Here is a 12,228-nt window from a genome sequence, read left to right on the forward strand (position 1 = left end):
CCTACGATTGCAACATCGACGATCCATACTTTGTTTTTTAACACAATCGTGAGATCAGGAATATTGTGCTCCAAAACTCTGTATTATTATTATTATTATTATCACAACAAGATTAGTACACAGCAAACAAGATCACTATGCTGGTTGTTGTATTGGATCACACACTGGGTGTAGTGCCTAAAGACCCTGGCCTGCACTTCAACACAATTGGCGCTGACAAAATTACCATCTGTCAGCTGGAAAAGGCCACCCTACTGGGATCTGCATGCATTATTCACTGATACATCACATAGTCCCAGACCAGGGGTCCTCAAACGCTTTAAACAGAGGGCCAGGTCACAGTCCCTCAAACTGTTGGAGGGCCAGATTATAATTTGGAAAAAAAAATGACTTCCTATGTACATGGCACATAGTTTATTTGTAGTGCAAAAAACACCTAAAAACAATGCAACAATTAAAATGAAGAACAATTTTAGCAAATATAAATGTACTAGTATTTCAATGGGAAGTGTGGGCCTGCTTTTGGCTGATGAGATAGGATTGTTATTGTTGTTGTGTGCTTTCAAGTCGTTTCAGACTTAGGTTGACCCTGAGTGACGGCTGGGTAAATGACTTTGGAGGGCCATATCCAGCCCCCTAGACACTTGCAATCCATTATTATTATTATCATCATCATCATTATCACTTCTATCTCCACTTTATCTCTCTTTTTAAAATGAGCCAAGGCAGCTAACAATCACTGCAGTACAATATATATAACCTCAATCAACTTGTGGCTCTAAGAGGGAACAACACACGAAACTCATTACATGACAACCTTTTATAGTTTGCAGATCACACATATGTGAGTTATATATGCTTCCCCTTCTCCAAAAGGATTAATTTGATATACAGACAAGCCTTTGATATACAGGGGCACAAGACACCCATGAAAGTGAAAAAGAAATGCAAATAAATATTGCTAATTTCTTACCCTGAGAGATCACCTCTCAAGCAATCTCTAGGTCAGTGATTCTCAATCTTCCTAATGCTGCGACCCCTTAATACAGTTCCTCATGTTGTGTTGACCCCCAACCATAACATTATTTTTGTTGTGACTTCATAACTGTAATTTTGCTAATGTTATGAATCATAATGTAAATATCTGATATGTAAGATGTATTTTCATTCACTGGACCAAATGTGGCACAAATACCCAATACACCCAAATTTGAATACTGGTGGGATGGGGGGGGGGGGGGGTGATTTTGTCATTTGGGAGTTGTAGTTGCTGGGATTTATAGTTCATTTAAATTAAAAGAGCATTCTGAACTCCACCAACGATGCCATTGAATGGAAGGTTGCTTACCTGTAACCGTGGTTTCCTGAGTAGTTACCTGTGAATACGCACATTGTGGTATCCCTGCGCCAGCGCAGGCCAGCTTCGGAACCTTCTAGAAAGCTCAAAGAATTGTATCCCCCTCGTGGCTCCACCTCCCCCTCCTCGAGTATATAAGGCCCTACGTGGAGCCCGCCCTCCATCCTCTTCCGCCGTAAAAAGCTGATAGAGGAAGTGGCATGAACTCGAGGGGAGGAAGGGAGGGTATGTGCGTATTCACAGGTAACTACTCAGGAAACCACGGTTACAGGTAAGCAACCTTCCATTTCCTGTCGTAGTTAACTGTGAATCGCACATTGTGGTAGACTAGCGAGCTATACAACGGTTGGCGGGCTCATGCCACTGCCGAAAACAGCACCGCTCTACCAAATCTCGCCTCTCCTCTCGACACACAGTCCAACTTATAATGGGAAACAAAGGTGGAAGGAGAAGCCCAAATAGCAGCCCTACAAATCGTCTCTAAGGGAATGCCCTTCATAAATGCTGTAGAGGCTGCTACAGCCCTCGTCGAATGGCCCTTAACCTGACGGGGTAGTTCCTTGCCTGCTGATCTGTAAGATGTACGAATAGCAGAGACAATCCATGCTGACAACCGTTGAGAGGACACTGGGACACCCCTAGTGTCCCTTCGATACTTAACGAACAATCTTGGAGATTGTCTGAAGTCAGCAGTCCTTTGTATGTAAAAGGCTAACGCTCTTCTCACATCAAGAGAATGCAGGGCCCTCTCCATAGTAGTCTCCGGGTTCTGAAAAAATGCCGGAAGAATTACCTCCTGAGACATGTGGAACCTTGTGGCCACCTTAGGCAGAAATGCCACATCCGTGCGAAGAACCACCTTATCCTTGTGAAACTTGAGATAAGGAGGATCTATTCTGAGTGCACACAGCTCACTAGCTCGTCTGGCCGACGTGATAGCCACTAAGAAGGCTACTTTCCACGTAAGGGGCCCAAGCTCTGCAGTAGCCAAAGGTTCGAAAGGAGGTTTCATCAAAGCTGAGAGAACCAGCTCAAGGTCCCAAGAGGGTGCAATTGGGGCTACCGCTGGTCTCACATTACCTAAGCCCTTTAGAAACCACTTGACTAGTGGGTCAGAGAAACATGACGGCAGTCCCATTTTCCTCCTAAACCAAGAAATGGCTGCGAGGTAACATTTCAGGGAAGAGTTAGAAAGTCCTGCATCATAGAGCGAAGACAGAAAGTCCAGAACTGTGGAAATAGGGGCGACCTCTGGCTCTTGGTCTCTAGCCCTAGCAAATGTTTTAAAATGCGCCCATTTAAATAGATATGATCGTTTAGTAGAGGGTCTGTGTGCAGCTTCAATAATTTGTCTCACACCCTGGGAAAGATTCATGACCCTATCTGTCCCTGGGGCAGAACTAACCATGCCGATAGTTTCAGCTGATGAACATCCGGGTACAACACCTGACCCTCCTGGGATGTTAGAAGATCGACTCTCTTCCCCAGTCTCACGTGGTTCCCTCTCGAGAGTTGTAGCAGAGGGGCGAACCACGGTTGGCGAGGCCACCATGGAGTGATCAGAATGCAATAAGCGTTGTCCCTTTGTAGTTTTGCCACTACCCTCATGAGAAGTGGAAAGGGGGGAAACGCATATGCCAGCCCCCCTCCCCATTGTCTGAGGAACGCATCTCCCAGGCACCCCTGTTCCCTGGGAGCTGGTAGCCTTGAGCAAAACACCTCGCATTTCTTGTTGTCGTTGGTGGCAAACAAGTCGACCAGGGGGTGCCCCCAAAGACGAAAGAGTCTGGTCGTTTCCCGGGGGTGAAGGGACCACTCGTGGTGACCTAACGGATTTCTGCTCAGGGTGTCTGCCAATGAATTTTCCTGGCCCGGGAGGTGCGTAACGTATAGATATATCTGTCTCTGAATGCACCATTCCCAGATGTTCAACGTTAGTTTCAATAGTTGGGGGGAATGTGTGCCTCCCTGCTTGTTCAGGTAAAAGACGACAGTTGTGTTGTCTGTCAACACCTGAACGACCTGACCGAGAACGAGTCCTTCGAATGACTTTAACGCTCTTTCTACGGCCAGCAGCTCCAGAACGTTTATGTGGAGGGTGGCTTCTTCTGGAGACCATTTCCCCTGTGCTACCAGTCCCTGTGAGTGGGCGCCCCATCCCGTCAGTGACGAATCTGTCGTAACTACTCTGGTGGGGTATGGTAGCTGGAACGGAAGGCCCGAACAAACAAATTGGGGTTGTAGCCACCATAGTAGGGACATACTGACCTCCCTGGGTAGTATAAACCTGAGTTTGGGGCAATCCTTGATAGGGTTGAAGACTGACCCAAACCATGACTGGAGGGGGCGCATGCGCAAGCGTGCAAAGGGCGTCACCGCTGTAGTGGAGGCCATGTAACCCAAGAGTGTCTGGACCTGCTTGGCCGACACTGTGGTAGAATCCAGGGCCGACTTCACCTGCACCTGTAGGTTGTAGAAACGTTCCGATGGGAGATAAGCCCTGCGCGTCACTGAGTCGAGGAATGCGCCAATGAACAGGATGCTGCGGGATGGTTCCAAGGAGGACTTCTCCACGTTGACGACCAGGCCCAGGGACTGCAGGAGACACAAAGTAATATACACATGTTTCTGTAGTTGGGAAGCGGACCTTCCAATAATAATCCAGTCGTCAATGTATGGATAAATGACTACTCCCTGCGTTCGTAAATGTGCTACTACCACCGCCATACACTTTGTAAATACTCTGGGCGAGGTACTAAGTCCAAACGGGAGGACATTGTATTGGAAGGCTCTGTTACCCACCATAAATGTCAAAAATCGGCGGTGGTGAGGCGCTATTGACAAGTGGAAATACGCATCTCGTAGGTCTACCGTGGCGAACCATGCGTCCTCTGGTATGAGGGGCATGATGGAAGACAGCGTCACCATACGAAATTTCTTTGGTAAGATTGCTTTATTTAGGTCTCTTAAATCCATAATGGCCCTGAAGCCGCCACCCCGTTTCGTAACTATGAAATAACGCGAGAAAAAACATGAAGGGAAACTTGAAACCGCAACAGGTGAAATAGCTCCCTTCCCCAAGAGAGTGTCAATCTCGGAGAGTAGAGCCTCCGAAGGGGGGGTACTCCTCACCCTGCCCACCTGTGGGATACTTTGAAATTCAATTGCATAACCATTTTGAATGATAGAAAGCACCCACTTGTCCGTGGTGATGCAGGCCCACCTGTCATAAAAGGCTTGTAGCCTATTATTATAGTTGGGGGGGGGGGGCGGTGGGGGCATGACAACTGGGTACAACAACAGAGTCGATAGGAACCGGTAACTGAGGGGATATAAACCAGGGATTGGGTGGGCTGTCGTATTCCCTGGGAGCTGTCTCAGCAGGGGCGTCAAAGACGCTTCCTTGAGGCACCTTGATTCTTAGATCTAGCCTGGTATGGCTGATATCTTGCCTTCGAAGAATAGGAACCTCTCTTGTTGGTTTGAAATTTGGGGGACGGCGGTCCCCTACCTCTGGCTGACCCAGAAAAGGAATTATTAAAATTCCTGCGGTATTGGTTTGAAGGAGCTTGCCATCTAGGGCGACTTTGGTTGTATGGCTGCCAGGTATAGCCAAACTTACCGGCAGCTTGTCTCACCTCCTGCTTTTCTTTTAGGGTCACGTCCGTTTCCGGGTTGAAGAGGCCTCCCTCGTGTAGAGGGAGGTCCTCTGCTAGGGCCTTGCCCTCTTCAGATAAGTTGGCAGTGCGCAACCACGCGTGTCTACGAATAGACGTCGCCGTAGCGAAAAGGTGGCCCGCTGACTCCGCAAGGTGCTTTGCGAAGTCTTTCTGGACCTTTGATAACAGTAAGGCCTCTGTGTGCAATGCCTTTGGGAAACGTTGTTCCTCAGGGGGGAGTTTGTCCAGATGAGGGAGGATTTTGGTCCATAGGAATGTTTGGTAACCGGACATATAGGTAGCGTAGTGCGCCATCCTAGTAACTAATCCTGCCGCTAAATGGGCCTTTTTTCCTAGGAGATCTAATTTCTTGCCTTCTTTGTCAGGGGGGGCTGACAGAGTGCTCTTTGGTTTTTTTGATTTCACTACCTCGGCCACCACCGTGTTGGGTTTCGGTGGATTGGCCACCCATTTGGCAGCCGAGAGGTTGATCCTGTATAAGGAGTCAACTCTCTTGGGTGTGGCCGGGACGCTGGTCGGGGCAGCATCCAGGATTTTGGCTAGCTTCAAAAGATATGGAAGCATCGGGAGTGATGTGGGGGTTGGGGTGGCCTGTTCCTCGGACGGAAACATTGGGTCTTCGACATGTTCCTGTGCCTTTGGTGCTGATATGTCGAGGGCCTTGACCATTATATCTATCAGCGAGGTAAATTTATTAAAATCTGGTGGCAACGGAGCAGGGTCGGGTGTTTCCCTAGCCTGAAGGGAATCAGATGTTCTGCAGAGGAATCTGACTCCTCTAACTCCAAGGCGGCCTGATCACCTGAAGGCACTGTCAACTCCTGGATCACCTGAGGGGTGCTCGGTGGTGCAGGAGGGTTAGCATTCACAGAATTAACAACCTCACAATTTGACGGGTCAGTACATGTCAAACGTTCAACACAAACACTCTGCTCAATACAGTTAGAGCCCTGTTCAGTATTAGCAATTTGAGTAGAGCTCAATTGCCTTTGCCCACCAGCAGGGGGAGCAATCAATGATGTCGAGGCCGACGGTGTGGGGGGAAAAACAGTGGTTGCAGTTCCACATCCCCTCTGCTGGATACCCTGGATTGCGTCCATGCCCGCCAAGGGGGCGAAAGGGTGGGTTGTATGCTGAGCATACATGAAATGTCCAGCAGGGCCCAAGCCCCAAGGTCCTGCAAACGGATAGGGTCCTGGGCCATAGGGTCCCCATTGAGGCATCGTGGGCTGAGGCCTCTGGCCCCGACGAGCTCGCCTGGAACTCCTCGCTGTGGAGGCCGAGCGAGCAGACTCAGAGGAGGAGGAGGAGGAGGAGGAGGAGGAGGAGTCACTCGAAGAGGAGGAGGAAGATGACCCCGCGCGAGACCTGGCCCTCGATCGTCGGCGCCGGGACTCAGCGCGCCTCTTGCTGTGCCGAGAGGGAGAGCGGGACCTCCTCCTCTTGCTGGTGCCTCGTTTTTCCCTTTGCTTCCTCGGTCTCGGGGGAGCAGGGACCGCAAACTCCGCCTCCGCTGCCGGCGCCGGGGAAGCCCCTGATGACATCACGGGCCTTTCCTCCGCCCTCCTGGCGGGAGGGGCGAGTGGCTCCCAATCTGCGGCCACGCCCCCCGGGGAGGGAGGCATTTGGAGCTCAAGCAGGTGGAGCTCGGCCGAGCTCGGAAGATCGATGCCGGCGGAAGGCCGGGGGGCCTCCAGGAGTCCTTCGGCCGCATCCGACTCCCTCACCAAGGTAGGAGGGGATTGCATCGGTGCCGGGGAGCCAGCCGAAACCGGCGATGGCAAGGTCGGCCCAGGGGATGGTCGGGTCTCCAGCGGTAGCCGCTCGGCTAGCATCAAAGGGCTTTTATCCGCAGCCGCTTGGAGGGCCGGGGAAGTCTTTCCCGCCCTTTTTCCGGAGGCTGTCTCCTGAGCAAACACCGGGAGGCCATCTTGCCTGGCCTTCTCCCCTTGCTTTTTCGCCTTCTTCTTTGGGACTGCGGATTGCGGCTTGGCCCCGGGCAACAGAGTGGTTTTCCCATCTAGCGTGCGGGGGCCTGGGAGGTCAGGCATCAGGGCCTTCTCGTACAGGGCCGCCTTTAATCTAAGCTCCCTGCTTTTTCTTGTCTGCGGCGTGAAGGCCGCGCACACAGCACAGGACTGGGTGAGGTGTCCCTCGCCCAGGCAGGTCAGGCATAGATTGTGCCCGTCCGCATCGGGGAGCACGTTGGGGCATGCTGAGCACCTTTTGAAAGAGGTGGTAGCCATCTTGCCCGTCGGGAGCAAAGTGAGGATATCAAAGAAGAGTCCTTGTACCAGTCCGAGTCGAGGGGGATTAGAGTACCTTGCTAATTCCGATTAAACAGTCCAAAAGTCAAGTCCAAGATAGCTGTAAGGTTCGATTTAGCTGTCTGCTAACGGCGGAAAAAAAGAGGATGGAGGGCGGGCTCCACGTAGGGCCTTATATACTCGAGGAGGGGGAGGTGGAGCCACGAGGGGGATACAATTCTTTGAGCTTTCTAGAAGGTTCCGAAGCTGGCCTGCGCTGGCGCAGGGATACCACAATGTGCGATTCACAGTTAACTACGACAGGAAACCAGACTTTGCACACATAACTCTCATGACCAACAGAAAACACTGGAAGTGTTTGGTGGGCGTTGACCTTGAGTTTGGGAGCTGTAGTTCACCTACATCCAGAGAGCACTGTGATCTCAAACCATGATGTATCTGGACCAAACTTGGCATGAATACTCAATACGCCCAAATGTGGAGTTTGGGCAAAATAGACCTTGACATTTGGGAGTTGTAGTTGCTGGAATTTATAATTCACCTGCAATCAAAGAGCATTCTGAAGCCCACCAATGATACAATTTGGCCAAACTTCCCACACAGAACCCCCATGACCAACAGAATATACTGGGAGTGTTTGGTGGGCATTAACCTTGGGTTTGGGAGCTGTAGTTCACCTACATCCAGAGAGCACTGTGATCTCAAACAATGATGTATCTGGACCAAACTTGGCACGAATACTCAATATGCCCAAATGTGAACACTGGTGGAGTTTGGAGAAAATAGACCTTGACATTTGGGAGTTGTCGTTGCTGGAATTTATAGTTCACCTGCAATCAAAGAGCATTCTGAAGCCCACCAATGATAGAATTGGGTCAAATTTCCCACACAGAACCTCCATGACCAACAGAATATACTGTGTTTTCTGATGGTCTTTGGTGACCCCTCTAACACCCCCTGGCAACCCCCCCCCCCCCGATTGAGAAACACTGCTCTAGGTCCTCCAGCATGTATCTATACCAGGCTTGGGCCAACAGGTTGAGAACCACCCACCTAGAGATTCCAAAAGAGAACATTTTGATCAAATCCACAAGTCATGAAGTCTGCATAATGTAGCTCACTATGTTACTTGTAAACAGTACTTCCATGACAAGGGATTCTTTGGACTAAGACTAGACCTACCAATATGGCCTCCGCTCCTGTTTCGTCATCAAGCGCCACAGCTGGGCCAGTTCTCTAGTTGCCGCTGTGGAAGCCATACCTGGATAAGCCCTGCCAGCACAAAAACAAAAGGAACACACACTGATTTGGTCATTCAAACTCATAAGGAGTGTGCCTTTATCCCTTTAAAGCAGGCATGGGCAAACTTGGGCCCTCCAGCGGTTTTGGACTTCAACTCCCACAATTCCTAAGTTGGTAAATTTTATGTATGTCTTACATTTAATGGTTTTAAATTGATTTTAAGTTCATAGTTATATGTAGTAATTATTTATTATGATTTCTTTGTGTGCTGTGTAGTGGTATAGTACAATACAGTAATATATAATACTAATATTGTGCTGTGCTAATAATATATTATATTGTATACACATAGAATATTGATAATATTATAATGTATTTTTATTATTTTACTGATACAAAAACACAGTATGACACAGCAAACGAGATATATATGGATTTCGTATTATTATTATTATTATTATTATTATTATTATTATTATATAAAGGTAAAGGTTTTCCATTGACACTAAGTCCCGTAGTGTCCGACTCTGGGGTGTGGAGTTCATCTCCATTTCCAAGCCAAAGAGTCGGCGTTGTCCATAGACACCTCCAAGATCATGACTGCATTATTATTATATACATAATAATAATAATAATAGTAGTAGTAGTAGTAGTAGCCATATAGCCCGGAAAAACCTACAACAACCCATAATAACAATGTACTTGGGAGCTGACACAGTCTTATGATTAAGTTTTAGACTTCTGCCCCAATTACATAGCCATATAATCCAGTTTCTGGATCCAGATTATCTGCTTTGAACTGAACGATATGGCAGTGTAGACTCATATAATCCAGTTCAAAGCAGATAATCAGGAATCAGATATTGGATTATACAGAAGTGTAGATCCATTATTATTCCAACAACTCTGCTGGACAGTTATATACCGTATATACTTGAGTATAAGCCGTCTGAATATAAGCCAAAGCACCTAATTTTACCACCTAATGTATTATTATTATTTTACCACCTAATTTATTACTACTACTACTACTACTACTGCATTTATCTACTGCTTTTCTCACCTCTGAGGGGATATAATACTAATAGTAATACAATATAATAATTTTATATTTCATATTACATGTAATATTACTAATAATATTACAGTATAGTGGTATAATACAATATAGTTATAAATAATACTAATATTGTGCTAGGAGTCCCCTGTGGTGCAGTGGGTTAAAACATTGAGCTGCTGAACTTGTTGATCAAAAGGTCGCAGGTTCGAATCCGGGAAGCAAGGTGAGCTCCCCCTGTCAGTCCCAGCTTCTGCTAACCTAGCAGTTCGAAAACACGCAAATGTGAGTAGATCCGGTGGGAAGGTAACGGCACTCATTCCATGCAATCATGCTGGCCACATGACCTTGGAGGTGTCTATGGACAATGCTGGCTCTTCAGCTTAGAAATGGAGATTTTTATTTTTTATTTATTTATTTACAGCATTTTTACCCCACCCTTCTCAACCCCCGGGGGTGGGGGGGGGGGGGGGAGACTCAGAGTGGCTAACAAAGGCAGCAATTTGATGCCAGAAATCAATAACACAGTATAAAACCATAAATACATACAGAGTTAAAACAATAGCAATTAATTATAACCAAATTATCATAACAGTCATCAACATAACAGAGCAGCAATGCCCAGAGTTGGACACAACTGGACTTAATATCAGGAGAAAACTTTTACCTTAACCTAATATTGTGCTATGTTAATATAATATATTGTATGTACATATAACTTGTAAACCCCTCTGAGTCCCCTTCGGGGTGAGAAGGGCGGCATATAAATGTCATAAATAAATACTGCATGTTGGCATTGAATTTTTGCCATTAGTATGTTGTAAACCGCCTTGAGTTCCCCCAGGGGTGAGAAAGGCGGTATATAAATACAGTAAATAAATAAATCCATATAAATAAAAATGTAATGTTCGTTTGTGGGATTAACAGAACTCAAAAACCAGTTGGCTAATTGACACCAAATTTGGACACAAGACACCTAACAACCCAATGTATGTCCTTCACTCAGAAAATTTTGATTTTGTCATTTGGGAGTTGTAGTTGCTGAGATTTCTAGTTCTCCTACAATCAAAGAGCATTCTGAACTCCACCAATTATGGCATTGAACCAAACGTGGCACACAGGACTCCCATGACCAACAGAAAACACTAGAAGGGTTTGGTGGGCATTGACCTTGAGTTTAGGAGTTGTAGTTCACCTATATCCAGAGAGCATTGTGGACGCAAACAATGATGGATCTGGACCAAACTTGGCATGAATATTCCATATGCCCAAATATGAACACAGATGGGGCTTGGGGGAAATAGACCTTGACACTTGGGATTTGTAGTTACTGGGATTTATAGTTCACCTACAATCAAAGAGCATTCTGAACCCCACAAATGACAGAATTGGACCAAACTTCCCACACAGAACCCATATGACCAACAGAAAATATTTAAGTCCATGCAGGTCAACTCCCTTCACCAGGGCAAGAAAACATAATCAAAGCCCTCCTGAAAAAGAGCCATCCAGCCATAGATATAGATAGATATATATTATTCACACACACAGAGAAATATAGTATCATAGATTTGAAAGGGACCCCTAAAGAAGGGCAATAGTATGTTCCATGTTTCAGAGTAGGCAAACCAGACTATCTCCACATCAACACTGACAAAGAAACACAAGAAATACTGTTTACCCACAAGCATAAAGACATTACATATATTAGAAACCAACACTTTCTCATTACATTATTTTCCAGATCACCATACTGGGCCACAGCAACGCGTGGCACGGGACGGCTAGTAATAAATAAACAGAGCTTTGGAGGCCCTTTCCATATAGCTGTATAAAATCCACATTGAACTGGATTATATGGCAGTGTGGACTCAAGACAACCCAATTCAAAGCAGATATTGTGAGTTATCAGCCTTGATACTCTGTGTCATATGTCTTTGTGGAAAGGCCCTGAGAGAATAAAGTTGCTGTGGCAACTCCCTGCCACACCAACCATCTGCTGCCATGAAAAGCAATGTTTTATAACCCATAGTAAACAAAAAAGTGAATGAAACCTAATCTCAGCACACATCCCAGGAATCTCCGGGGGTGCAATGGGTTAAACCAGGGGTCCTCAAACTAAGGCCCGGGGGCTGGATACGGCCCTCCAAGGTCATTTGCCTGGCCCTCGCTCAGGGTCAACCTAAGTCTGAAACGACTTGAAAGCACACTACAACACCAACGACAACAACCCCATCTCATCAGCCAAAAGCAGGCCCACACTTCCCATTGAAATACTAATAAGTTTATAATTGTTAAAATTGTTCTTCATTTTAATTATTGTATTATTTTAAGTGATTCTTGCACTGCAAATAAGATATGTGCAGTGTGCATAGGAATTCATGTTTGTTTGTTTTTCAAATTATAATCCGGCCCTCCAACAGTTTGAGGGACTGTGACCTGGCCCTCTGTTTAAAAAGTTTGTGGACTCCTGGGTTAAACCCTTGTGCTTTTTTTTTGTTGTTGTTGTTGTTGTGTCAGGAGCTCCTGTTGTGAGAGAATTGGCCGTCTGCAAGGACGTTGCCCAGGGGACGCCAGGACGATTTGATGTTTTATCATCCTTGTGGGAGGCTTCTCTCATGTCCC

General features: G+C 46.8%; 1 protein-coding gene across 1 annotated transcript in view; it reads right to left on the bottom strand.

Moving 5' to 3' along the window:
• The window catches only part of LOC132780551 (meiosis initiator protein), a 40,048-nt gene that overhangs the window by 779 nt on the left and 27,041 nt on the right, over window positions 1-12,228 (bottom strand). Inside the window, exon 12 of the mRNA XM_067473486.1 lies at window positions 8,487-8,576. Coding sequence (XP_067329587.1) covers window positions 8,487-8,576 — 90 coding nt within the window. The remainder of the gene's footprint in view (window positions 1-8,486; window positions 8,577-12,228) is intronic.

This window comes from Anolis sagrei, chromosome X (genome assembly GCF_037176765.1).
Source record: "Anolis sagrei isolate rAnoSag1 chromosome X, rAnoSag1.mat, whole genome shotgun sequence".
In the NCBI taxonomy this organism is placed as follows: Eukaryota; Metazoa; Chordata; class Lepidosauria; order Squamata; family Dactyloidae; genus Anolis; species Anolis sagrei.